Raw genomic sequence first — 26,934 nt, forward strand, 5'->3', positions numbered from 1 at the left:
TGTTTGAAGTGCATTATCTCTTGTACGAGATATAACCTGCAAATGGTTTCTTGTGTAATAAAAAGCACTCAAACCACAGTGGAAAAAAAACATTTATTAAAAAATGGCAAATTCAAAATTAGACCGAGTTTCATAGCTGTGGGGATTTTTTTTTCTATGAAGGAAACAGAAGACCTACATCATGGCACAAATGTTTACTAAGGAGAGGTTTGATGCACAAAAACAGAAGACTTCATGGATGTTGTTGAGTTAGAAACTGTCGCCATGTGTGACAGACTGAATGACCTTCAGCTGAAAGATTTTTCAAATACTTCCAATCCATAATTAGCAGCAAAATGTATTTAGACTGAATCAGCCACTGCTCAGTTTTTCATCAGTATTTTTGGATTAACACAATGGAATGACAACGGAACAGCAGATAGTGATTTAAAGTTCAGACGCTTCTTTGCTTCTATGTTCAGAGTAGTTTCATAAAACATCTGCAGTACAATGAAATCATTTCCAGTCAGAGGTCAAGCCCAACAAAAAAACACTTCACAATCCCTTCCAGTGAAATCTAAGGCATTTCTGTGAAGTTTCATTTTCTACTACAAATGAAAGTTTCATGGAAGAAAAGCAAGTTAGCAAACAGGACGAGGTGAGACACAAAACCATACCATGAAAACTGAAACTGGATGGAAGGGTGACTCACACCTAAAACAACCGGATGATGTCGATGGAAAATAAAACTTGAGCAGACAAGTCAGCAAAGCCTGCCTCTATACACACAAACCAGACCTGCCATCATTTTTTTCATATATTTTTTTTAGAGTTCATACATTTCCCAAGATAATATTAACAACCACATTTTGGTATGAAATAGTTCCCTTTTAATGTAGCAATTTCACTATCAAGTTATGAACCAAGGATGTGTCAGAAAACAAAAAAACAATCCATTTAAAGATAAAAGCCACAAGAGCCAGAATGTATATCTGTGAGGTGATCCTTCGTCATAATGTGAGGTGTCTCTTGGATATCTGTAGTATTGCATTTATAAGGATAATAAATTAATTGCATAGATCATCAGACCTCGGGCGTATTTTCCGAACATTGGACGGAAGAGTTAAAGGATGTGGACACAGTACCAGCTGTGAACAGCCATGAGACCTACTGCAGTTGCTTATTGCCTGTGAACCTTGTACACAAACTGAATCTACATCACTCTGGCAGGATGAGGTAAGTTGAGTTTTTTTTTTTTTTTTTTTTTAAAACATAAATTTCTCTTATGCTGATCCCAACTGTTGTGGGTACAGCTCTGTAACAATGCAACTGAACCGAGCATATATATTTCATCCATGAACAGTTTATAAAGTGCCAACATTTGTGACACAGACGGAACTGAAATGTCTTTTAAAAAATATTAAAGCCTCTTTGACATCAACACTGAAACCAGAACAAGCAAAAAGTATGCAAACGAACAATACAAATAATCACTATTTCAAAAAAAACAACTTCTATTTTGCACTATTTGAAGCACACAACACACTATCAAAAATAAAATCAAAGCTTCTTTGAAAAATAGGATCGTCTTAAAAGTATTAAAATGGAATTTAAAAAAAGAAACCTTTAAATAACAAATGTAAAAAAAAAAACAAAAAAAAAACATGAAGGTGGAAATCAGAGATGCAGAAGAAGATGCAAACACACAGCAATGGCCAGTATTAAAGCTTCTCTATACTGGCCAGAACAATCCACCTAAATAGTGTTTCACCAGTTGATCTCCATGTCTAAGAACTTCATACTTAAATAACAACTAATTTTTTTGCTTCAGAAAATACATTTTTTGGGACTTGGTGGAGAGTCAGCTTCCCCTTTTATAAAAGGGATACGAGAAACATCAGATAACACAGCAACGCATACATCGCTATGTCCAGACCATTTGGTATAATGTAGTTATTAAAACAACTGAAGCTTCTCTTCATGGATAAAAAAGAAAACCAAGAGAAAGCCTGAATAAATTTAATCTCTTATTTACAGGCAGCTATGTGTGAGATGTGATCCCTGTTAAGCAACTTTGGATTTCTTCGGCTCAAAGTGAACCGACTTTCTGATAGTAAAATCTGGAATGCTATAAATCCGTTTATCTCTTTTTAGAGAAATCTGCTCTGTGAGATCTGACACTGATGACCATCATCTGAAAATGTTCCTTGTAGAGTAATCTCCTGATTGTCTGAAGCTTTGTCGAGATTGTTGGAACTATAAATTATTTGAGAGTCAAGTGCCAAAAAAAAAGAAATGAGACCACTACAGGTAAGATCTCATACCTGATAAACTTGCTGCCCCTTCAAGAGAAGCTAATCCAAGTCAGCACCACATCGCTTTACAATGAGTCATCAGCTTTTTGAAGGACTTCAATTTTTTTCTGTATTCAAATATTTTCACCAATCAAAGTAGGACATGTGAAGGTAGATACACACCGAAACAAAGAATTATGTACAAAAAGGCAGGTTCAAAGCCTGAAAGTATCAGACAAAAAAAAAGATGTAAAATCAGCATATCTTACAAAAAAAAGGTCAAAACAAAACAGGACTTAAAATAAAACATGGTGTTGAAATGTTCTTTTCCTGGTTTCATTCTAGCTCCCCGGAGTAGCATTAGAAAAGAATATGAAAACCTGTTAAATGTGTAGTGTGTGTGACTTTTTTTTCTTGACTGTTATCAAAATAGATGCTCCTTGTTCTGTTCCTCCATTTCCCACTGCCTGCTCCCCTCCAGCTTTGCTTGTTTGGAGTAAAAGAGTTCTTTTTAAAATATGAGTTTATAGAAAATATCTTTTTTTTTTTTCTTTTTGAGTGTGTCCTTTCTGCGGAACAGCTCCTGTTCCTCCCGAGTGCCTGGTGCCTTACGTGCAGAGTCACTGTGCTGAGTTTCAGCACTTGGGCCCTTTGAGAATCACTCCGGCTCCATCTGACACGGGGTGACAAGAGCAGCCAATTAGAAACAAGAGCTACAGCTCAGCCTCTTTCTGCAGTCACATCACAGCAAGAAGACAAAATATTTTGGACTAAGATGTATCCAATGCAGAGGCACAGAAAAAAAAAAAGAAAAAAAAGAGACACGAGCAAAGATCAAAACCCACCGCTTCACTTGTTATGCTGGTAGGAGTAGGTTGTGTGTTCTGTGGGCGTCTCTATGGCAACAGGTTGTTGGACGGCACTTTCCTGAGAGAAAGAAGCATGAAGAGTTATCGTTTGGCACAGCATTTTAGTGTTAAACACTAAAAGAGAGGTCATTACCTCAACTGAGATGTTGGTGGCAGGCACTTGGGTGTACTGGGGCATGTAGGTCCCCTGCATAGATGTGTTTGCAGGCATGTACTGGAGGAGAATGGAAATGATAAGTTAGTAAGACACGGCAGCTACAGTGGCAATAACACTGTCAATTAAAACTGTCTCTATATTGGAACGGATTATATTGTTACAGATTCATGTTTTTTCTTTTTTTTTTCACCCAACCAACAATCGCCCCTCCCTCTCCCTCCCCTCCATCATTCCATCCTTGCCCATAGAAACATGAAGATAGATAAAGCAGATAATGTGAAATGATATATACATATACTTAAGATAATAATAAAAATTGAAAGAAAAAAATTGTAAATTATTTTTATAAAAAAGGAGAAAAAAAAGGACAGATAGGAAAAAAAACAAGCATACCTCCAGGCCACTACCACTAAAACTATTACGATCTGCACAGTCACCCAGCATGTAATTCTGAACCTGTCTACATCTATTGGTTATGTTTCTGGGACCCTAGTCTAATGAAATGGACTGCAAAGTTCCAAAATCGATCAGTCAATCACAATTTATTTGTATAGGCCTTTGCAACAGCCCAAAGGGTGACCAAAGTGCTTCACAGTAAAAAAAAAACAAACAAAAAAAAAACCTTAAAAACACTACAGTAACTTAAAAACAGGACAAACAATCACACTCACACTCACACCTACAGGCAAATTTAGAAAAATCAATTAACCTCAGCATATTTTTGGACTGTGGGAGGAAACCCACACATGCACAGGGAGAACATGCAAACTCTATGCAGAAAGATCCTGGGAAGGCCGGGACGCGAACCAGGGATCTTCTAGCTCAGGGGTAGCCAACACGGTGCCCGTGGGCGCCCGGTTGCCCGCAGGGACCATGTGACGTGCCCCCCCCCCTTCTAAAAATAACACTAGTCACCATCAAATTTCTTATAAAAGTTATAGTTGCTGTTCTTTTTAAATCAAAAATACCTACATTAACGCAGATTTTAAATTACAATATTTATTATAATTTTTTTTTTTTTTTTAAAACAAAAATGTCTTCGGTGTAAATGAACATTGACCTTGTCCGAGTCAAAGTGCACTGCGCATGTCAAACCACCACGTCACTCTGCTGCAGCGTCCGGACGCAGACACTTTGGGAAGCTAGACGTGGTTTTTACCCCCAGAACATGACAGAGAAGTGAAAGAGAAAACACTATTTTCACGGTGACTGGGAGGAAGAGTTGTTTTTCACGACAGTGAAAGATAAATGTATGTGTCCTATTTGCGGGGCGACTATTGCGTCGGCAAAGCGGCACAATGTGGAGAGACGCTACTTTAGCCGCTACAAAGCTTCCATGCTAACTAGCCATGCTAACTAGCCACCTGGTAGCACAGAGACTGTATGCGGACTATGGACAGGAAAATCCCGGGACTTAAAGGCAGCTTTGACGTCTCCTACGCTGCGAAAAGTGTTTTCGTGGAGAAAAATGTACCATTAGAAAGGCTTGTTTTAGTGACGACCGGACGGGGCTCCTCCATGACGGGTCGCCATGCAGGCTTCATTGTACGATGCAGAGGTGATCCAGACTTCCCAACATTCCTACATTACCACTGCAGCATTCACCAGCAGGACATATGTATGTACAAAAGTGGCCGGATTTGATCATGTGATGACTCGTGTCGTGAAGATCATAAATGGCTCCAAAGCCAAACAACCAGGACATTGAAGGTGCTGCTGGAGGAGGTGTCAGCTGATCATGGTGACCTGTTACTACACACAGAAACCCCATGGATCAGCAGGGGACCAGTTTTGCAGCGTTTTTTGTCACTGTTGGCCGAAATCAAAGAGTTGATGCAATCCAAAGGGGAAGACACCTTGCTGCTTGAGGACACTGAGTGGATTCTTGACCTGGCATTTTTAACGGACATCACTGAGAAACTGAACCATCTGAACTGTGAGCTGCAAGGTAAAGGTAAGACATGATAAGCTCTGCAATGCCAGGCTTCCCACTAACACACATTTACAGACAAAGAAAGAGGTAACATATGTTGTCATTCAGAACACCGTGCCATTACACAAAAATATGAAAAATAATTTGTTGAAAACATGGAATGATTTGTTGTTATGATTTGTTAAAAATGTTGCAGTGCTGGTGAAAAATGCTGGTGATTAGTACTAATGTGACAGGATTCATTTCAAAATGTGAGAGTTGATTTTTTTTTCTTATGTAACTGATAATTTGTACAGACATGAGACAGAGTTCATGAATTGTTCAAGAATGTTACAAAGGTAGTGGTTTGCACATGATTTGATGACGGTTAATGATTTCCTAAAGATGTTATAAGTGATAATTTGCACAAAAATGTAACTGGTGTGATTTTGAACAAAATGCTGCAAATATGCTGATTCATACAAAAGTGCCAAGAAAGATATTTACCAAAGTTTCAGAGATGGGATACTTCTGACTTTCAAATATTGAAACAGATTTCCATATGTGTGTGTGTTTCCTACCGTCATTGTTGTGGAAATCGTTGTTAATAATTATTGTAAGGAATAATTAACATAAATGTGATCACAGTCTTTTTACATATTATTTTCATCATTATTATTATAGAAGATGATTGCGCAAGTTTGCTATTGAGGAAGTTTGTATCAAACAAGGTGCCCTTCGTACTACTCAGTACCCTTGAAGTTGCTCTCAGGTTCAAAAAGGTTGGTGACCCCTGTTCTAGCTGCAAGGCGACAGTGCTAACCACCACGCCACTATATATGTATATATATATATATATATATATATATATATATATATATATATATATATATATATATATATATATATATATAAAAAAATAAAAATACTTGTTTCATACAGCTGTTCGTTGTTTGTTATACTATGTTGTTTTTGTGGAAGGCCCAACAAAGTTTCATTGCAGAAATACAATGACAACAAACATCCTTGAATCAATGATGGCTCAATACCAAATAATCTACATTCTACTCACTGTGCCGCTGCTGCCCATAGAAAGGTGGCTGAGCTGCTGCGTCAGGGGCCCCATCATGGAAGTTGGCTGGATGGACATGGTGTGGTCCATTCCGGGTGTCAGGACTGCTCCCTGTGCAAAACATTCAATGGTTTTTAGCATCAGGACAAAGGCACTGTTGGTAGGAAACAGAGTCAGAGAGAACATTGACGGCGGTCTGACAGAGTGTGAAGGCAGCAGAATATTAAGAGGTTTCGACTGAGAAGGGGAATAAAGACTAGCAGCAGCTTTAGGATTCAAGATACTCACTGTGGGCGGCATTATGTATGACTGGTGATGTATCCAGGATGGGTTATGTACCTGTGGGGAGACATGTCAAGTAGCGAAAACATGCATGGATCAAAATAGAGAAGCAAACCTAGTGAACTTTCCAAATCAAAGTTGTATGAAAATGTGTCCATACCTGATAGGTGGACACAGGTGAATGCATATATGGGGACAGGGAGGTTGGCCCCATCATCCGATTGGGGGCAATGCTGTAGGGAGAGGAGTAGAACCTGCAGAAATAGAGACACAATAGTATTAATAACCGCAACTAAACCTCACTCCCCGGGCTGTATAAGACAGTAGTAGTACTGACCCGTTCTGTAAGGCTGTGGTGGGGTCATAAGTGAGGGTCATTCCTCCCTAGAGGAAAAAGACAAAAAGTGTGTCATTATGAGGATGAAAACAGCCTAAGCAGAGGTAAAAAAAGAGTTTAAAAACATCATAAACTCACAGTCTCCCCATCTCTTGTCCAGGGCCGACCATATTTTCCTTGGCTCTGACGCTTCTTCTGGCCTCCATCAGCAAATTTACACAGCAAGGGCTCTGATGGCACTGCACCAGGATCAACAGAAGGAAATGTCAGAAAAGATAATATTCAGTCACTCTTTGCATTAGACCTTTTCTTTGGACTGTTAAAAGAATATTGCTCTATCTTTAAAAAATACATCAGCTCAAAGACAAAACTGAAAACTCACCTGGAACTCCAGGTGGAGTCTTGATATATTTTCCATTGAAATGTTGGATGATGGCCTCACATTTCTCTGTCGACTCCATCCTAAAGTCAAAGGTCATGTTCAGTGCTCATTAGACAAGCCATCACTGCTTTCAAGTGTTGTTGCTGGAGATTTTCTACCAGTTATGGCCACCAGAGGGCTCACTCAGCCTGATAAATACTGAATAGAGTCCATGTGTAACTTCAGTGCTGATGTTTGAAATTGAATTTGAAGTTTTCAGTCTTTAACTCGACACATGAGCCTGCATTGTCACAACTCAATTTGATCAAACTGTCCTGCTAAATATCCAAAGCTAATACCTGGCAAAGCCCACTCCTCGGCTGGTCCCATTGGCATCACGGAGGATGCGTGTGGATATGGCCTGGCTGAAGGGCTTCAGCATGTTCTCCAGCTCCTGCTCGTCCATGGACAGCGGCAGGTTGGAGATGTATAAGTTGGTGGGGTCCTGCTCCTGTTGCTGACCAGAGAGAAGCCAGAGGAGAATTCATGAGTGAGGATATATAACCGAATGAGCACTGTGACAGGATCACAGGAGGCCTCCAGAAATCAACAGCCATCAAAATCTGCCGGTAACAGTGTGAGGAAATTCACATTTAACGGGAAGCATGTGGGATGTCTGATATCTGGACAGGAGGCAGGAGGAGGACATTAAACAGAAAGAGAGAAAGGGTGATTTAATTTTGACTTTGTGTGAGAAACTGAGCGGCATGGATGAGACAAAAGAGAAAATATTCTTGCTGGAACTGTCACTTTGAGTCAATTTTATTTCTCAAAACACTAATCTGTACAACACTCAGCACCTTCCATCCTCAGACCTTTGAGTCTCCATCTCTGTCACTTCTACTTTTATTCATCGCCTTTTTTCGTCCTGAAACTCTTCTCTCATCTCCCGTCACTCGTGTGCTATTACCAAAAGGGTAAAAAAATAGGCCATTGTGCGACCAGCCTCTTAGGAGGATTCAGGTAATGTGATATCAAAGCATAATTACATTTCATATGGCTCTCCATCCCTGGATGAGCTAAAACGATTATGCGCTCTCTCTTGATGGAGAGAGAGAGCACAGCATTGACATTTTGGACAAAGACCTTTGGAAACTATCTAAAGAACATCTGAAGCATTGTGCTATCATCCCCCCCACCAGGAAAATATTATCATCCTGTTTCCTAGACCATAGTAATAATATGTCGCTTGCATTCAAGCCGTTATATTCCTGCGGTAATCCTGACCTTGAATGCAGACACAGAGGCTGGCACTGTCGGCTTTTATAAAACCAGAAAAATGATGCAGCTTTCCAAAATCTGAATGTGAAATGATTAGAAAATATACTGAAAAAGATTAATGCAGTGCCTTGGTTTCATTTTATGCTTTATAACAATCTTTTTTCCTCTTTTCTTTGCACCCTGCTCAAACAAATTGAATCTGAACAACAGTATCCTGTAAGATAACCAATCTGCAGCCCCCTCTAACCATTATGCATATTCATTGTCTCGGAGTGCAGATGTGATTAAAAACCTGTAAGTGCAGTGTGAGTTAATTTCCATCCTATGAATAATGCATGTGTAATCGCTGTGACCTGTGATGAAGGTGATTTCTCCTTCACCTTCCTCCTCCCTCACACCAAACTAGCGAAGGAGCTGGAACCCGTGAGGAGCGAGCGTAGAAGACCTACTGTGGATTTTGACTGCGGGTGAGTCAGAGAGAAATCTGACGCAAACGCGAGTCTCGTTGCAAACCCAGCTTGAAGGGGGTGAATGAAATCGAGTTATTTCGTGAGCAAGAAGCTGTATGAATGTCAGTGATCCAGCTTAACGGGAGATCAGCTTTCCCAGGGTGTTGGTGGTGTGTGTGTGTGTGTCATAATCCGGTTGAGGCAAGGCTGCTGAAGTGCATGTGCGAGTGTCAAGTGCGCTGTGTGTGTGTGTGTGTGTGTGTGTGTGTGCTGGTTGTGCGTTGACAGGGCGGGTGACTGGGCACGGTGCCCTGCTGACTGGGGAGCTGCTCAGACACTGAGTCAGATGCCACTAGGGAGAACAGACAGGTCCTTTGTACGTGGAGCTCAGAAAGCAGACCCTGGGACATGCTCCCCAAACACCGTCGCCACTATGGACACACATGTACCTGTGTGCATCTGTGGACTCCTGTTTGTGCATTCTACGGCGCATTAATACCCATAAAGACACTGATTTACACCCGTACAGTGTGCCGCACACATGCACGAATAGACCAACAAACTGAGGGCTTAATTGACTTACATTCATAAAGCCCGGCTCATATGACAACAGACTGAGAAAACATGGGGATAAGGTGAGATAGAGGAAGAGCTGGAGACAGTGAGGGAGTATGAAGCAGATACATCCTCTCCGCTGCAAGGTTAATGACTCATCATTTAATATGACATGAATTAATGAAGTCATTATTTAACTTTTTTGCTGCAACACTGTCGAAATCTACGCTAAATTAAGCTTAGAGCAACGCTGTTAGAAATAAACCAGCCAAACATCTCAAGTTTGGTTCTTACCTTGGCCATCTGAGCCTGAACTCCACCAGCCTTCAGCGCTGTCACTGCCTTCTGAGCCGAGGCTGGACTATCAAAGTCAACAAACCCGTAGCCTGCAGGGAGCAAAACGTACACTGAGACATACACGCTATGACAACGGGACGCATGCATACTGCAGGTGCAAAATTAGAACTTATGAAGCACGAATCTGGTGAAACAGACTACTGGGTTTGGGCTGTGGTTCTCCATGGAGGACAGATGAGGAGTCAAACAACACTGCTTATATTATGTCAAACAACATGCACCTGTGCTTAAATAGGTGCAGTGTGAAGCTTAACACACTGTGTGCACTTGGCAACTGAAAGCAAATACCTTACAAGTGCAATCAAGCTACAGCAGCGATGAGAAACTAGTGCCAAACCTGCGATGTTGTTTCTGTTTTATCTCTTTGTTGCTGATACGCAGTGAAAACATCAAGTGACAAGATAAGACTTTAGTGAATACTTTATCTACTGAGCATTGGCTCTCTGAACCGAACCGGCACAATACAACAGAATATAATCTATGAAGATGAAATGCATTTCTAGCCGTGAGTGAATATTTTTCCCCATTTATATCTGGCAATCAGATAGTAAAAATTACAATTTTTTGTCATTTAAAAATAGTAATAATTTCACATTTTCAAATTTTTTCATTCATGAGCATGCATTTTTTTTGGACAACAGACAAAATATAAAATCCAATCATAAAAGTACCATAGCATCCGATAGGAATAAACTACACATGCTTGCTCAAAGGAAATCCAAGGGAAACTTTGGATTTGATGGGTTTCTCTGTATACTTTTGTAAGGTCTTCACCATGGTATGTAAAGGGCCTTGAGATAGCACTGCACCCAACAGGTACTATGTAAATTAAATTTAACTGAAATAAACTGAACATGAACAACTTTAACAAAAAGTTAAAACATTCAACAAGGCACAGAATTCAAACGTACACTACCATTCAAAATTTTAGGGTCAACCAGGCAATTTCATGCTTTCCATGAAAACTCACGCTGTAATTCATGTGCTAACATAACTGCACAAGGGTTTTCTAATCATCGATTAGCCTTTCAACACCATTAGCTAACACAATGTAGCATTAAAACACAGGAGTGATGGTTGCTGGAAATGTTCCTCTGTACCACTATGTAGGTATTAAATTAAAAATCAGCCATTTCTAGCTATAATAGTCATTTATCACCTTAACTATGTCTCGCCCTGTAAAACCCAAACAGAAAAAAATGAGCAAAAACAATATATAAATAAGAAATAATATATTTGTAACATACATATATATGAATATAAAATCTGTAAAACTCAAATATAGAAAAAATGAGCAAAAATAAGATCAAACTAATAAAAAATACATATGTAACATACATAACATTATATATAAATCTAAGATCTGTAAAACCCAAATACAGAAAAAAATGAGCAGATAGATAGATAGATAGATAGATTAATTTACTGTTATCTTCATTGGAAAAACTGCTCTTCCTTCACAAATAAGGACATTTCTAAGTGACTCCATACTTTTGACCTGGACTGTACGTAGATGGACAGTTAAAATAATATTTATTTGAGTATATTTCCTATTACTTTAGATGCTCTACATTCAAACACAATGTGATTGTCTTATTGTCCTTATTCCTATACAAGCCTTACTATCTTCAAGTGACCCTGGGAATTTTAGTGTTGCCAACCCGAACCTGAATACTGCCTGTGTGTAATGGTGGCTCTCATACAACAAGCTTTTTTGAAAATTCAACATAAACACGACACACTGTCATTTTTCCATATAAACTGATCTTTCAATCCCAGCCTGCTCAACAGTTGCGTATGCCTTCATGGCTCACCTTTGCATTTGTTGGTCGTCTTGTCCAGGATGGCCTTGGTGGACACAATTTTCCCATATCTGCAAAAATAAAAGGTGAGGTTTACACTTCAGGACTGTCCTTGCACTGTACACCAAAAATAATTACTTGTTTACATTCAGTATTAGATGGCGAGGCAGTGCACTTTCTTTCTAAACTTAACACATGTGGTGCGTGATGACTGCATTATAATTCACCTGACACATTCAGTGCAGTGACACTGAATACAATTATACCATCTGATAATAAATTATATGTACAGGGGGATCTTTAAAAGGGGGGTGGGGTGGGGTATATGAAATGAAATTAGAGTAATGTCCTTTGTTTTCTGCACGCTAGAGAGAACTATAGATTTCCCATATCTTTTTCATTCCAGTGCACACACACAGATGTCAATAGGGATCATACCTCAAGGGGAAACATGATGTGACAATTTGGTAAAGATATATGTGTCTGCTGCATTTTCAGGTTGCTTCACAATGAGCTATCGATATGAAAAATCCTGCATGATCTACTCAGCTGCAGATACTGCAGATGCATGGGATAATGCATGACTTGGCCAAATGCTTCTGTGCAGCAGTATCTATCAGTTCCCATCTCTCCAGGCATGTGCATGCAGTGTAATCTGATATGCCTCTCCTTGGCTGTCCTGTCCAATGCTGGCTCGCAGCCACACTCATTCTACTAACCAGCTTCTCTCTAGGCAGCCTTCTGCCCTCCACTGGGTCTTAGTGCCCTCCGCAGTGAGCTCTAGTCTACGTCCAGCGCCACTGCATCACTGCCTCATTTTATCTGGGCTGGAGAAGTCACTTTCAAAATACAGTCTTCATGTAAGGGTTGAGGAATGAGCTGCTAATAGTCATCTGCTCCCAGACTGGAGATGAAATAGTTTGACTTTCACTTTTGATAAAGTCAGTAAATCATTTGCATTTCTTTAAAAAAAAAGCACAGCTTAAGGCTACCTGTGAGAATAGTGCACAATTAATTTTACTAAAATATCCAAGAATTCTTTTGATTTGGACATGACAACAGTACATTCTATTACTGTATACAGTGGTACATATGTCATATGTATAGCATATACAGGAAATATAAATGTAAATGCTAAAGTTTTGACTACACACTAATCTATCTCTCGACCGATCGATACTAAACTACAACTGTTGACTTCATTTCACATTATGGAGTGTATTCCATCTTGCTGTTTAATTACGTCAGTCTACTGAGGGATTTAAGAACCAATTTTTAACATATTTTTAATCGACGACTTTCCCTTCAGACAAAGTCTGCAAATTATTTCTATTTCTTTTAAAAAAGCAGCTTGAGGTTAACTGTGACAATATCTCACGCTTAATTTCACTGAAATATCCAATTATTCTTTGGATTTGGACACTGCAACAGTACACTGAACTACTACATACAATACAGTACATGTTTCCTGTATGCAGTATTTACAGGAAATAAACATATGAATGCTGAAGGATTGACTACACGCTTATCTCAACACAGAGTGATGCAAGAAACCTAAATAACTGATACTAAAACACTATTGTCCACTTAAGTTCAGATAATGGAGTGTACTCCGTTTTGCTGTTTAATTATGTCAGTCTACTGAAGGCTTTAAGAACCACTTTAAAACGTATTTTTAATCAAAGGCTGCCTACAGCATCTAATATCTTGTTCAACTTCTGTCCTCAGTCTTTAGTTTGTCTCTATATCCTACTTAAAAGCATTTTAGGTTGCTAACAATTCTATTTTACAACCCTAACCCTAACCTGTGGCTAAAACTAACAGACACACATTTATTTATGATATCCAAATTTTCTGCAACCCCCATCCAGTGTTGGTTAACTGGATGTCTTCTGTATAATGCATATGACATCCTATATAACATTACTATTTCATGGTGTGTTTCCGATTCTAAGCCATAAGACCCTACCAACTGGTCTCGGTGCACATTCCGACATTGTCTTCCTATATCTGCATGCAGTACCGCTGTGGACAGACAGCAATTACAGGCAGCCTACCACTTCACATGATGACATGTATTAAAGTTGTGAGCTATGCTTGCTGCACACTCGCAGTGGAGTCACTGAATTGTGCTCAGAGGTCTCGATCTTCATGATGCAGAGTGAAAAGAGGGGCTAGAGACTCAGCCATGTGTGAGAAAGCCCGGCCCAATGTCCATCCATGGCCAGCCACCAGAGACAGACCAGGGCAAGAACCGGAGCGGCAGCAAGGCACCCAGAGAGACAACTGCAGGGGCCGGAGATGGAGAAGCAACCCCCATCCCCTCCTCTCATCCCTCACTCCGTACACAGTACATCTCAGAGCTCGTGTACAGCAACTGTGGGTGTGGAGGAGGGGAGCCATGTCCTGACAGTACGCACACTTTTTACTGTCTAAACTTGAGGTGGAAGTCATGGCTGCCTTCCTACGGCTTTGCGTCTTCATCTGCGAGCTTATTTCCTATTAGCTATTATTGGACACGATATCCTCTTTCAGTCCGCTTTGAGTGAAAATTGCATTGGCCTTAACGTGCACTGCTAAAAGGCAAATTTCATGCAGGGATTTTATCTGCTCTGTAAAAGCAGAAATATGAGAACTACCCCCACAGAACACCACCTGACACACAAACCCTGAACTCCATTCACTCCTCCCCCTCCAATTCTCTCCATCCTCCCCCCTACTCCCCCATGCCATTGCCCTTGTTTGTCTTTCCCTTTCCCCTGGGCTCGCCGTTTCCTGTAGGGTTGGGCAGCCTCATGTGAGCCATATCTTCCAGACAGCTGTAAAATAGCAGGCCTCGCCCTCCCTCCCTCCCTCCCTCCCTCTCTCTCTCCCTCCCTCCCTTATTCAATCTCTCAAGCCCCCTTTTTCCCTCCTTTTCTCTCACTCCTCTCCCCGGCTTTTCTGGTTCTCATCACCAGGCTCCAGAATTCAATTAAGTAAAAGCAGATCATTCATCTCAGCCCTACGTGTTTTGATGTCTTCCACTGAGAGGCCTAACAAACATATCAGATGGATTGGATGATGCTGGCGTTTGATGTCTGGCTACATGTTACCCACAACCTAGTTTTCAAAGACACACACTCGCACTGATGAGCGTCACTGTGCGGTATTTATACGTGACTTTAAGTTTCGATGGAGCCTCACTGTCATCACATTGTATTATGTAAAAAGACAGAGGAACAATAACTCATACAGGTTCAATGTTTAAGCAAGAAAGATGAGGAATTAGCGTGAGAGAGGAAGACTAAACATTCTGTACCTAGTTCTTGGAAAGTCTGTGCTTAGCCGTGCCAAACTGAAAGCTGTTAGTTTGCAGCCCCAGTGATTGCTGTTTTTTCCATAAAACCATTATAGCATGAATCCCAAAAGCTCGCAAATGAAAATCTGGCCATCTTCTACACTACAGGAATACCTAAAAAGGTGTGCTTAAGCGCATGTGTGCACAAAGAGGGTATGCAAGAAATCCCTCAACTGTATTCACCCATGTAACCAGAATTTCAGCCAGCAAGTCATCACCCATCACCCTGTTCTATCGTAATCTTCTCTGCTCCTCTAACTGGGCTCCTGCTGGCAGCGGATTGAGATTTATTGGGTGCATGAGCAGACGTTGAAGCAATTGGTTTTTTGGGTGACTTACGGCTGACAGAGTTTGACCAGATCCTGGTCTGTGGTTCCTGGATGGAGGCCACGGATGTAAAGGTTGGTTTTGCTCAGCTGCTCTCCCCCACTGCTGCTGCTGCTGCCATTGCTGATGGTGGTGGTGGTGGTGGTGGTGGTGTTGCTGTTGGGGCTTGGTGGAGCCATCTGATGGTTGGAAGGGGACACATACGTCTGCTGCGGAACAAACGCACAGGCACGGTCACATTTGAAACGGTGTAGTCTTACACAAGGCAAATACTCTTGAAGGCACATGAAATTGGATATGTACGCTGATGTGGGAGCTAACTGGATATGACACAGCAATCCAATCAGAGAGTTAGAGCCAGGACATCAGCAGCCAGGTAATGCTTAATCTGACTTGAAAGGTCAGGTGGGATGAGATGAGATTGATGATATAAACGACAGATATGAAGTAAAGCATTTTTCTTGTGTAAAAGATAAATATGTGATACAATACACATATGAATACCATGTAATTCGTACTATATATCCAAAGAGAAATATCAGAAAGAACAATATGTGAGTTTGTAGCGTGCACAGTGAGCAGAATGTGCAAAAACATGCACATATTAAATGCCATCCTACAGAAAATACTTTTGCATATGATTGCAGTATGTAGATACTGTACTACAGGCCCTCAATGTGCCCTTCAGCAGTGTACAGAATCATACAAATCACAGACTACAAGCTTACACAGATACTTTAAACATTTATAGTCAAACATATCAGCAGCATTGGTCCCTACAAGCAACAAGAAACAATTTAGCTTCTCTGATGTACAGTGCACGGCTTGCTCAGGAGATCAATGAATGGTGGTTCTATGAGTCAATGTTCACTATCAGCCTGCACAAAAATAAAGCATAATTCAGTATTTAATGTGTAACATTCAGTGTTGGCACTACAGTGACATAACATATTTATTGAACAATTGAAATAGATCACACTGAGGATAAATGTCTTGATAGACTCTTTAACTAAGGCAGGGATACTACAAGTCTTGATTCATGAGGGGCAATACACATATTTTTCCTTGTTTGCAAGAAATTTAGAACAGTTTTGTGGCAATACTGACCATACCCTACCTAGTATAATGTTGTTGTCTGTAAACATATTATACATCCATTTGTGAAGACTGATACTCATTGTGGCTTTAAAGCCATGTCTGTACTGTATATCTGATGCACACAGTATACTGTACCTGTTGCTTTGACTGTAACTATTGAGACATACTCTACCCCATTATATATTTAAATATGACGTTCAAACAGACGGACTTTTGAACAGAATAGCATTTCAGAGAGTTGCTAGCGTTTGCAGACATGCAAGATGTAAAAAATTATAGCAAACACAGGTACTATGCTTTGCCTATGTCATGAAGTGAGTGATTGAATAAATGCAAAAACGACTGTGAAACAATAAACCTGAATGGAATTAATGTGGCTGTGTTCCGCACTACTGCAAGGGAGGCTTGTATGTTGTGGGGTGAAGACGGAGCGATTTCATAATTCTAGTTCCTGGTGAGGTCTGTGCCTTATCCAAAGTAAACAGGGCACTATTTCTGCAAAAGAAACTTTCAAATTGGCCTTTTAATAATTGAATTTTTTGGTGTCTTGAGCAGGACAAAGAAAATTCCATTCAGCACTATTGTCTTGGGGGAAATCTCCAAACCTTAATTAGCTGCATGGCTGGATACCACTTTCTATAAACATTAATGAACTGAACTGTTCAGAGAACATATACTTAATGTAAGTCTTAATGACACACATCTTTGCCGCAATTTTACTGAACGTTTGACCTTGGTCCTGCTTCCCTCTCAGTGCTGGAGGAGGAGGAGGAACTGTTTGACTTGTTGGGTTCAACAGGTCAGGTCACTGGGAACAATGGGATTACTTTCAGTGGTGAGCAGTTCCACAAAATTAGGTCTTAATCTGTCACCAAGTCACACCAGAGCATCTAATGTAGTATAACGTAAATGAGGAAAATACCAAGATTTATGAAGCAAATGCATTATTAACTGGCTACTTCTGAATGCATTTACCAACTTATTTGCCGAACATTGCCAAGCATAACACAAGACAGTTTATAATGGTAAATAACAGATGTCTGTTATAGTGGAATTCAACAGCAGAGATGCAAATACTACAGGGCTAAGAACAGTCTTCATCTGTCCAGGTTGTGATCTGACAACTGATGTATGATTTCTTTTTTTAGATGATCCTTCCGACACATGTATCATACTCAGAAAAAGACTCTCATTGCGAGCCTGCAGATCAATCCGCTCACCCCTAATGCTTTGTTGGACACCACAAGGTCACCACTGGGCCATTAGCTTATTAGCAAAGAGGGATAAAGACAGCTGGAATCAAGCTAATTACGACCCGTCTATTTCTGTTTGATGTGCACCAACTAACACTTTACAAATGGTAGAAAATTTAAGAGCACGCTTTAAACTGGGGTTAGAAAGGTCATAAATCTGACTTGAAAGTTTAACCACCCCCTGTGGTTAAAATCAAGTCAACATATGCCGCTGGGCATTTTTTATATGCTGGAAGACATGAAATGAAGGGGAAAAGCTGTCAACACCATGTTTGAGCACTTCCACTTTGACACTGCAGTGTACTGATGAGTCTCAAAAATACAGATTCAGACCTCTAGAGTTTCACATGTAACAAACCTACGGAATCAATCCTGTCAGGTTGCAGGGTGGGACTTTATATATCATTATTCTTATTCAGACTTGGTTTCCAGCTCAAACATATACATCTGAATTACTCAAATAATACAATTTGAAACTGTGTAGCACAGAGTAGTTTTAAAGCTGTAAACAGCGGAGGAGTGGGTGGAGACAGTGGCGGAGACTAAAGATCTGAAGGAGGCGCTGGTGTAGAATTATGCAAATTTTAAATCATAAATATGAGTTTTTAAGCATTTCAGAAATTATCAGATTTGTGAGATGCAAAAACACCCAAACCACGGCTGGGTAGGAACAAAAAATACACAATTCAACCAGTCATTTGCACTCCAACAAACCGCAACCGATCAGCTCCAACTGCACGCATTTTAATTGGTATCACATCACATCAGTCGACACGGAAGTTCTGCTTTTTAAAAAAAAAGAAGTAAAAAGGCATCAAGGTATGGAGACAAAGCCGCTAAATTATTATTATTTTTTTAAATGACATTTATATTATTATTATTACTACAATGTGTTCCCAAGCCATGGAATATAAGCGTAGAATCAACAGGTAATTGTTTTGCTAGTTGGAGGTCTGCCTGTCATGCAAGGCAGCTGGTAGTTTTTCCACCGAGTATTGTTGCATTAAATGTAACTATTACATGTTATTCACAAGTGGCAACCACCGGGGCTGAGAAATGAAGCTACCACAGTGCCAAAAAGTGCAGCTCTTCAAATGGACACTTGAGACTGGCTCCAAAAGCGAGTCAATTCCCAAAGACCTCCCTGTTAAATGTCCAACTTTACAGCAGAATTAAACCAGTTTACAGCCTGATACAAAAAAACACTTCTGGTCTCTACAGAAAATTTCATCCTTCATGACAACTGTGCAGAAAGTAAATTCTTATATATCTCACTTGTTTAAATTGTGCTAAGACTTAAAGCTGTGCATAATTAGGAGCACAGCTACTCAGAGTAACAGGTGGGTATCAAGACAGTAGAGTAGAGTGGTCCGAAGAAGTTGCAGAGCTCCACTTACGCTTCACTCATTCTTGAACTACAGGGGAGTGAAGGCAGTCAGGTACTGCAAAAATGGCAACAGCTGCAAATACAATGCAGTTTCAAACCACTGTTCAGGAAACCTATATAGGACGTCTTTAGATACAGTTTAATCGCTATCTCATATCTCAGTTTGATTAATGATACTTTCACCAGCTAAAACCATGTTGAACATAAAGCTAATTTTACAGAAATGGAATCCATAAAATCCATAGACTGTTAACACGTGAGTTTTTACATGTGAAGTTTTAATTATAGTGTATTTCTAATAACAAGAAAGCCTGTGTATTTGTGTGTTCCCTCTGCACAAAGAAGATGAATTTCAAACCTTCATCTATAGCTAAGCTTAAGTAAAATGACATATTATTGGTGCATGCAAAGTAGAAGTGACAATGATCATATGTGAAATATAAAAACCAGTCTTCCCTAGCAGAAATCCATTTTCCCTTCTGACTAAAAGTGTATTCTGAATCAATGTCTTTCATTACTGATACATTTTATAACATGTAACACAGCGACATCCTCCCTACTACTGCCATGAGTAGCAACACCAGTGACTATTTTGCAAGCTTTCCTGCATCCTCACCAACCAGCTGCCTTATGTTCAAACTGATGTGGAATCAGCCCTCACAACTTGAAGGCTGTCTTTTCAGTCAAGCTGAGAAGATCACAGTGATTCACAGAACCCATTCATCGCAGCCAGCCTCTCTAATCTCCCTCTCTTCTTTAGCATCAATAGTACACTGTTTGTTTTTCCACAATCACAGCCTCTTCCTGCGCTTTCCCTTGCCTTCACTGTAGGCGTCCCACGCTGACTATCAGGAGGGATGCACCTGCAGCGGCTCGGGGAGATAGGATCTGACGGGAGACCGAGTCTGGGCCTGAGCCTGGCTAGCGAGGCCTGTCTAATTGGGATCTGAGCTTGTTAACGGAAAGTGCTAATCCCTCTCATGTGCTCTCCAGTCAGAAGGTAGTGTCTCATTAAGACTGCTCTGCTGGGCTCCTTCTGAGAAAAGGATGGCAGTGTGCAAGCTCCATGCTCCCCATCTGCCTTCACCGCCAGCTCCAGGTGTTTTGCCACCCATGTAAGGTAATGTCCAACGTAATGGTGCAAAAAGAAAATGTGCATGCAGGAGAACTCAAATGCAGTTAGAAAGAGAATGCCAGAAAGTGTGAGAAAAGTCTTAACCCTCGTGTCGTCCTGCGGGTCAAAATTGACCCGTTTTAAAGTTTGAAAATGTGGGGGAAAAAATTATTTTCACAGTGAAACTTCTGATGTCCACATTTTCAACCTTTTTGGGAAATCTTTCAACATTTTTTGGTGGAAGAAAAGAAATGTTAAAAATGTTTCTGAAGAACATTCACACAAAAAATCAACCAAAATCCAGCGAAATTTGCTGGATTTTGGTTGATTTTTTGTGAATGTTCTTAAAGAAAATCTTATAAGTTTTATTGATATATATGTAATCACTTTAGATATTTTTAGGATTTTTTGGAAGATTTTTAGTCATTTTTTGAAAATATTTACAAGAATTTTCTTGCCAAATTTGGGGGATTTTTTTTTAAATAAAACTTTTAAGGGAAACTTTTAAGGAATTATTGGAATTTTCTTCCTGAAGGTTTTGCAAATTTTCAGAAATTTGGGGAATTTTTTTTGCTGAATTTTTGGATAATTTTCAGAAAAGGAAACAATATTTTTTGGTGCCCATAAATGAGGACAACAGGAGGGTTAAATATACATGGCTGGGAATAACGAATTGCATGTTCCCTGAATTAAATTGTGCTCAAAATCTGACCTCATGGCAAGATTTCCTTCCCACTTGTTACACTTCAGTCCACAGTTCCTCACATCACCATCTGTTTACAGCTACATCCATAACAGTGTCATCTCTGAGCATTTTTTACATTCCCCTGCAACGCACAAATGTTTGTGTTTCTCTTCTTGACGTGGACAAGGGGATGTGGGGGGCCATGTGTCGGGTTCAGGATTAGCGTTCAGTAAATTGAACCACATTCCAGTTCTGTGGGAATCGACTCTCCAAAATGCAGGAAATGCACGTCACACAATAATTTACAACTGACGCACAAACTTTATTTTTACGTGAATAACTAATTCCTCCAATATGTCCCTGAGCAACGGATGCTGTTGTTTCAGCATCTCTGCACAGAGCAGCTGGAAATGTACGCAGCGCTCACTTATCCATTACTATCAGTTATAGCTGCAGAGAGATAAATCAAATCCTTGTGTTATTGCTGTAGTTATGCAAGAAGGATAACTACATCAAGTGGTCTACAGCATGGTGCAGAGAGCGGAAGTGTGCTCAGGGCTGCAGCTAAAGACCGATGAGGTGATTAGAGTTGGAGGGAGCATAGGTGATGCCTGTAGGGAGTGCAGGTGACTCAAGGACTTTTTCAGCAGAGAGAGAACAATGAGTGCTGCATGAGGAAGGATGTATGGCTTAAACTCTGTAGGAGTTGCAGACAGAAGAGCCAGATTGATGCTTGAATGCTACATCGCTCTGGCAACACATAATTTGAGCATGTTAGAACGGACTTGTAGAATATGATATCACAGTATTACACATATGCTTCCAATCACCATAAAGTAGCATTGCATTAGTACACAAGTAAACTCAAAGTCATAAACAAAGCAGTTAATCTTTATGCAATGCAACAGTTGTATGGTTTTCAGCTGTGTTGTATCGTAGAGAGAGTCCTACCTGCTTGGTTAAAGAAACCTTAAAAGGTGCAGTGGAAAAGATCATAGTATTACAGGTACGATGTCTTTATATTAAATTTCTGCAGCTGCGGGCAAAAAGAAGGCAAGAAAAACTGCAGAAGGTGGGAAGAACTGAATAAGAAAAAGGTCCCGTGGCTCAAAGGTGAGATCTCCTCGCTGTTCCGTCTCCTGAGTCAATCCAGCTTCATCTCAGCGCTTAAAAAGTCTGTTCTCGACAGAAATCAAGGTATGTGAAACACACAAGGGAGAATGAAAAAAGAGGGAGTTAATCTAAAGCAGAGGAAAAGGAGAAAAGGGGGGGTGTCTCTTAATCCCTTTTCTTTTCTCCGCCCTTTTTCCTCGTAGTAAATGGCACAGACCAGGGGTTACCTCTTGATGCTTGAATTTACAAGTCTCCCCTCTGTGTGACTTTGGCGTGCCAACGATGTGAAATGTGTGGCTTTAAAAAAAAAAAAAAAGTGCATGTCTTCTTTCAAGGAAAAAAGTTTGGAGAGCCCCCTCTTGAACCGAGCACATTGTCTGAATGCAGGATTCCAGGAATTCCAGGTCATTAATCTGAGCAATCTGAATTCCTTCCAGTCGTGAGGCAGGGGGACGGGAATGACGCAGTGAAGGAGGGACTTTTGAGCCAGATGTCAACATTATTATGTATTTTAAACACCAATCAAACCTATTGATTGACACATTCTGGGGATAAAAAGTTAAAAGTTTCTTTTATTTATACATGAACATTATGTGCTTGGAGGTGAATCTATACAGCCTGCACAGAAGAAAAGTGGTTGAAAATGGACAACAATGTCACTCCATGAATTATTAATTTCAGTAATCAATATTTGACCTTATAGAGCTCCATCGGAAGTACGGCTTTGTGTCAGCTGCATGTATGAGCTCTGTAACTTTCCTCTGTCCATACAGTGCCATGCAAACCCTCTGTAATCATTAGTAAGCCTGGAGGGGTGGGGCATATCTGTACGCGTAAAAGAGGAAAAAAAAAAACTTTCATAACTTGTAGTTGATTCATTGAAAACATTCTCCAAACCCCCAATGATTCCTTTTGAAACTCCATTATTTGTCGCTTTTGCTGGCTTATGTGGAGCATTAGGCGCTTGTACAGTGAAATATGTGAGCTGATCTGACTCGGTGGAGGAAGAGAGCAGCGACCGTGTCGGAACAAACGAAAGCAAACTGTAATCGACTGGCAACAATGTAACGGGCCCCGATTTAGTTTAAAGCCGAGAAAGAAGCCCACAAAGTCGAATAAAAACGTTGCTGGCTGTTAAAAGCGTTGCCTGTGATCCACTTTCAAGGACACTGCAGCTTAAAACGGGCTCCGAACCGGGCGGCTCGAAAAACGACGCGGCGAGGATATAAAGGAAGAGTCGGGTTTAAAAAAAAAAAAAAAAGGGTGGAAAGTGTGTTTACCTTCTTGCTGTGTTTGCCGGTGTAGCCGTTGTACGGGCTGATTCCTGTCCTTGGCGGCACGGAGAGCAGCATTTTTTCTTCCGGAGGAGCGGAGAGCCGAGCAGCCAGCTGACGTCAGCCTCGGAGACTGAGCGGGGAGCAGCGGTGGAGGCTGGAAGTCTCTCTGTGCACCGCCTGGACGATCACCGCTCACATCTCACCGCATCTCTCTCACCGTGTCATGTCCACAGCCACGCAACACATCCCCAATTTACCTCAGGAGTTTAAACAGCTGACAGACGGGGTGTAGATGCCAGTCATTCCAGATGCATCCAGATGTATCCAGATATATGACCTCAGTGAGATTTGAAACACAGATTCCAATCTTTGTAACATTACTGTCAAACTAAATGAGCATCAATGGTCCTTTACTACTCTTTCCTGTGTGACTCGCTGTGACCTGATGTAACTCTTACTGTACTGAAAGTACACTGTGAAGAATTTTAAAATTGTTTTACATCCTGGAATCCTCCATGAAGCAGCGGGCAAGGAAACTGAACAGTCATGTATCCATTCTTTTTACCCCTCCTGTTGTCCTCATTTACAGGCACCAAAAAATATTGTTTCCTTGTCTGAAAAAAAAAATACAAAAATTCAGCAAAAAAATTCCCCAAATTTCTGAAAATTTGCAAAATCTTCAGGAAGAAAATTCCAATAATTCCTTAAAAATTTCCCGTAACAGTTTTATTTTTTTAAAAATCTCCCAAATTTGGCAAGAAAATTCTTGTAAATATTTTCAAAACATGCGTAAAAATCTTCCAAAAAATCCTAAAGATATCTAAAGTGATTACATATATATATACACATATTATTACTACTGTTCTATTATTATTTTATTTCTATTACTACGTCTATTGCTACATAAGCTCCTGTAACAATGTGAATTTCCCCTGGCGTGGGGAGAAATAAAGGATTTATCTTATATATCAGTACAACTTCTAATATTTTCTTTAAGAACATTCACAAAAAAATCAACCAAAATCCAGCAAAATTTCCTGGATTTTGGCAGATTTTTTTGTGAATGTTCTTAAAGAAACATTTTTTTTAACACTTCTTTTTTTTCCCCCAAAAAAAATGTTCAAAAATTTCCCAAAAAATGTTGAAAATGTGAAAGTTTTCACTGTGAAAATGTTTTTTTAACATGTATTTTTTTCGGCAAAAAATGTTCAAAAATTTCCCAAAAAATGTTGAAAATGTGGAAGTTTTCACTGTGAAAATATGTTTTTTTTCTCCCACATTTTCAAACTTTAAAACGGGTCAGTTTTGACCCGCAGGACGACACGAGGGTTAATGCAGGGGCACAAGTATTTATTGGTCCAACAAACAGCCTCTACAACAGAATGGATGTCACGAAGCAACCAAGTGCACAATATGTTGGGAAGATTAAGAGTGGGGCTACAGAAAAAAAATCTCATGACAGTATGTCCACCATTTACCTATTTAGTGCCACACATACTCAGTGAATAGAGTTATCCGCACTGCAAGGTCTGACTGGAGTGAAGTTTAGAATATAGATGCCAATCTTTGCAGCATTTCTGCCAGTGTTTTCTAGCAGCTAATGTCAAACGAAATGAGCATCAAGAAGAAGGAGGAGGAGGAACAGACCTTTAATTCTATTTCCTGAGTGACTCACTGTGACCTGATGTAACTTTTACTGTACAAAAATAGATTTTGAAGAATTTTATAATTTGTTTTCCATCCTGAAATCCTCCATGAAGCAGCCTACAAGTACATTCATGACATCTGATGCAGTAAATGTAGAAAACATGTTGTAAATTTCCCCAAAGAGAAATCAATAAAATTCATATTATCTTATCCTCAAACATATCGGCAACATTTTGTTCATTTTTGTTTTAATTCCAGTGTATCCTAGATGTAGATAGTAGCACACTTGTAATGATCCAGTATTGTAAATAATGAAGATTTGAATAAACTATTGTATATTAAATCATCCAAGCCTAATTAATTGTCCCATATTGGATAAATCAAAGTGCCTTCTTTTCTCAGTTTTTGTCATCATTACAGTTTCAAAGACCGACTGTTTTATAAAGACTGAACAATGATATATCCATTCTTTTTACTATAGTTGGTCCAACGTACAGCCTCTCTACACCAGAATGGATGTTATGAAGCAGCCAAGTACACACCATGTTGGGCATATTAAGAGTGTTGTCACAGGAAAAAAAGTCAGAAGACAGCATGTACACCATTTGCATATTTAGTGCCACACAACTGCAATGGTTCTGCACTGCATGGTCTAACTGAAGTGAGCTTTAAAAATACAGATTTTATCTTTGTATCTTTTCAGCCAGTGTTTTCTAGCAGCTAGTGTCAAACTAAATGAGCATCAAGTCACGACTCATCAGACAAAGAGGTGGAATATTCCTTTACTAGTATTTCCTGAGTGGGAAGTGACTCACTGTGACCTGCTATAACTTTTATTGTACTAAAAATAGATATTCAAGATCTTTGAAGTTGTTTTCCATCCTGAAACTCCTCATGAAGCTGCCTACAAGTGAATTCATGTTGTCTGACGTAGTAGATGTTTAAAGCATATCTGCAACCTTATGTTCATTTTTGTTTAAAGGCCAGAATAGCCTAGATGTAGAACGTAGCACAGTGTTAATGAGTAAATACTGGAATGGAGATTTCAGTAAACTATTATGTATTGCATCATCCAGGCTTGAGTGATTGTTCTGTAAAGTTTCAGTTTAAAGTCTCATCATTAAAATTTAAAACACGTTCTTTTTTATGTACACTGAACAAAACTAGATCTGTTTTTTTTTTTAACTCTTTGATGCACAACATGGGTCAAAAGTGACCCATAGTCAATGGAAAATGGGTGGGTCTCTTGACCTTTGTTTGGTTAAACAAAAGGAAACAAGCATTTGCTGGTCCGATCCATGGCATCTCTACAACAGAATGGATGTTAGTAAACAACCAAAAAATGCAATACATTGGAAACAACTATCGGCAGATCAAAGGGGGGGTTAAGACTTGAAATTAAAAGCCAGTGTGTCCTCCATTTGAATCATGTTGCAACACATCTGCGACGCAGAGAGTTAATTAGATTATTCAGAATTCAGTAGTCGATGCTGCTTGTGGAATGTTGTCTGAATCTTCCTGAAGGACTGTTGGACATGTTAGAAGACTGGATCATGTTGTTGGACACATTCATCCAGAGCTGTCTGAAACTGCCCGTTCTCATCCTTTTCTTGTCTTCTGTGGCATCATGCCATTCAAATTAAATTGCATTTTAAGGTGACCTTTTATAGTCACTGGTCAAAGGAGTGTCTGTGTACTGATAGGGCTCTCTGATCATTGCCCTTTAATTAAATGGATGAGAACTGGCCACCAACTGAGTAGCTCAAAAATGTTTGGTGCACAGTTGGCTAAATTTAATCTTATTTAACTTGTCCATTAAGTCAGAAAAAAGGACCCATTGCATGCTGTGTTGAAATGTTTTTTGTTCAGTGTAGTTCTACATCTTTGGGTAAATCAGCCTTCATTTATTTATTCAAGTTCAGCTCCAAAATGTGATTAAAATCCCTCTGGTGTGATGTGTGTCTCCTCAAAAGTAAAAGTCAGTCC

At 39.8% G+C, this 26,934-nt stretch overlaps 1 protein-coding gene across 6 annotated transcripts; it reads right to left on the reverse strand.

Moving 5' to 3' along the window:
* Positions 1-79: 79 nt before the first annotated feature.
* On the reverse strand, positions 80-23,493 carry rbms2b (RNA binding motif, single stranded interacting protein 2b). 6 transcript variants are annotated; one of them, XM_055013011.1, is made up of 14 exons: positions 23,305-23,487; positions 15,387-15,580; positions 11,720-11,778; positions 9,843-9,934; positions 7,623-7,780; positions 7,285-7,364; positions 7,041-7,141; positions 6,903-6,949; positions 6,726-6,819; positions 6,572-6,622; positions 6,284-6,394; positions 3,276-3,356; positions 3,119-3,200; positions 80-2,946 (listed from the first exon to the last, which is right to left on the reverse strand). In XM_055013011.1, the coding sequence occupies exons 1-13, from the start codon at positions 23,374-23,376 to the stop codon at positions 3,123-3,125; spliced, it is 1,218 nt and encodes a 405-aa protein (XP_054868986.1). In that variant the 5' UTR covers positions 23,377-23,487; the 3' UTR covers positions 80-2,946; positions 3,119-3,122. The 6 variants fall into 6 exon arrangements, with proteins under 6 accessions (XP_054868986.1, XP_054868985.1, XP_054868982.1 ...); XM_055013010.1 differs by having other exon boundaries at positions 15,387-15,583; positions 23,305-23,482; XM_055013007.1 differs by having other exon boundaries at positions 3,119-3,356; positions 23,305-23,493.
* Positions 23,494-26,934: the final 3,441 nt, after the last annotated feature.

This window comes from Amphiprion ocellaris, chromosome 8 (genome assembly GCF_022539595.1).
Source record: "Amphiprion ocellaris isolate individual 3 ecotype Okinawa chromosome 8, ASM2253959v1, whole genome shotgun sequence".
NCBI lineage: Eukaryota > Metazoa > Chordata > Actinopteri > Pomacentridae > Amphiprion > Amphiprion ocellaris.

What these genes read in the sequence shown, in the direction of transcription:
- rbms2b (XM_055013006.1), bottom strand. Translation starts at nt 23,376, where the DNA reads ATGCTGCTCTCCGTGCCGCCAAGGACAGGAATCAGCCCGTACAACGGC. An exon ending in GACGACCAACAAATGCAAAG is followed by an intron (nt 9,935 to 11,719) that starts GTGAGCCATGAA and finishes TGCTCCCTGCAG; the next exon opens with GCTACGGGTTTGTTGACTTT. An exon ending in TTCAGGCTCAGATGGCCAAG is followed by an intron (nt 7,781 to 9,842) that starts GTAAGAACCAAA and finishes CTCTCTGGTCAG; the next exon opens with CAACAGGAGCAGGACCCCAC.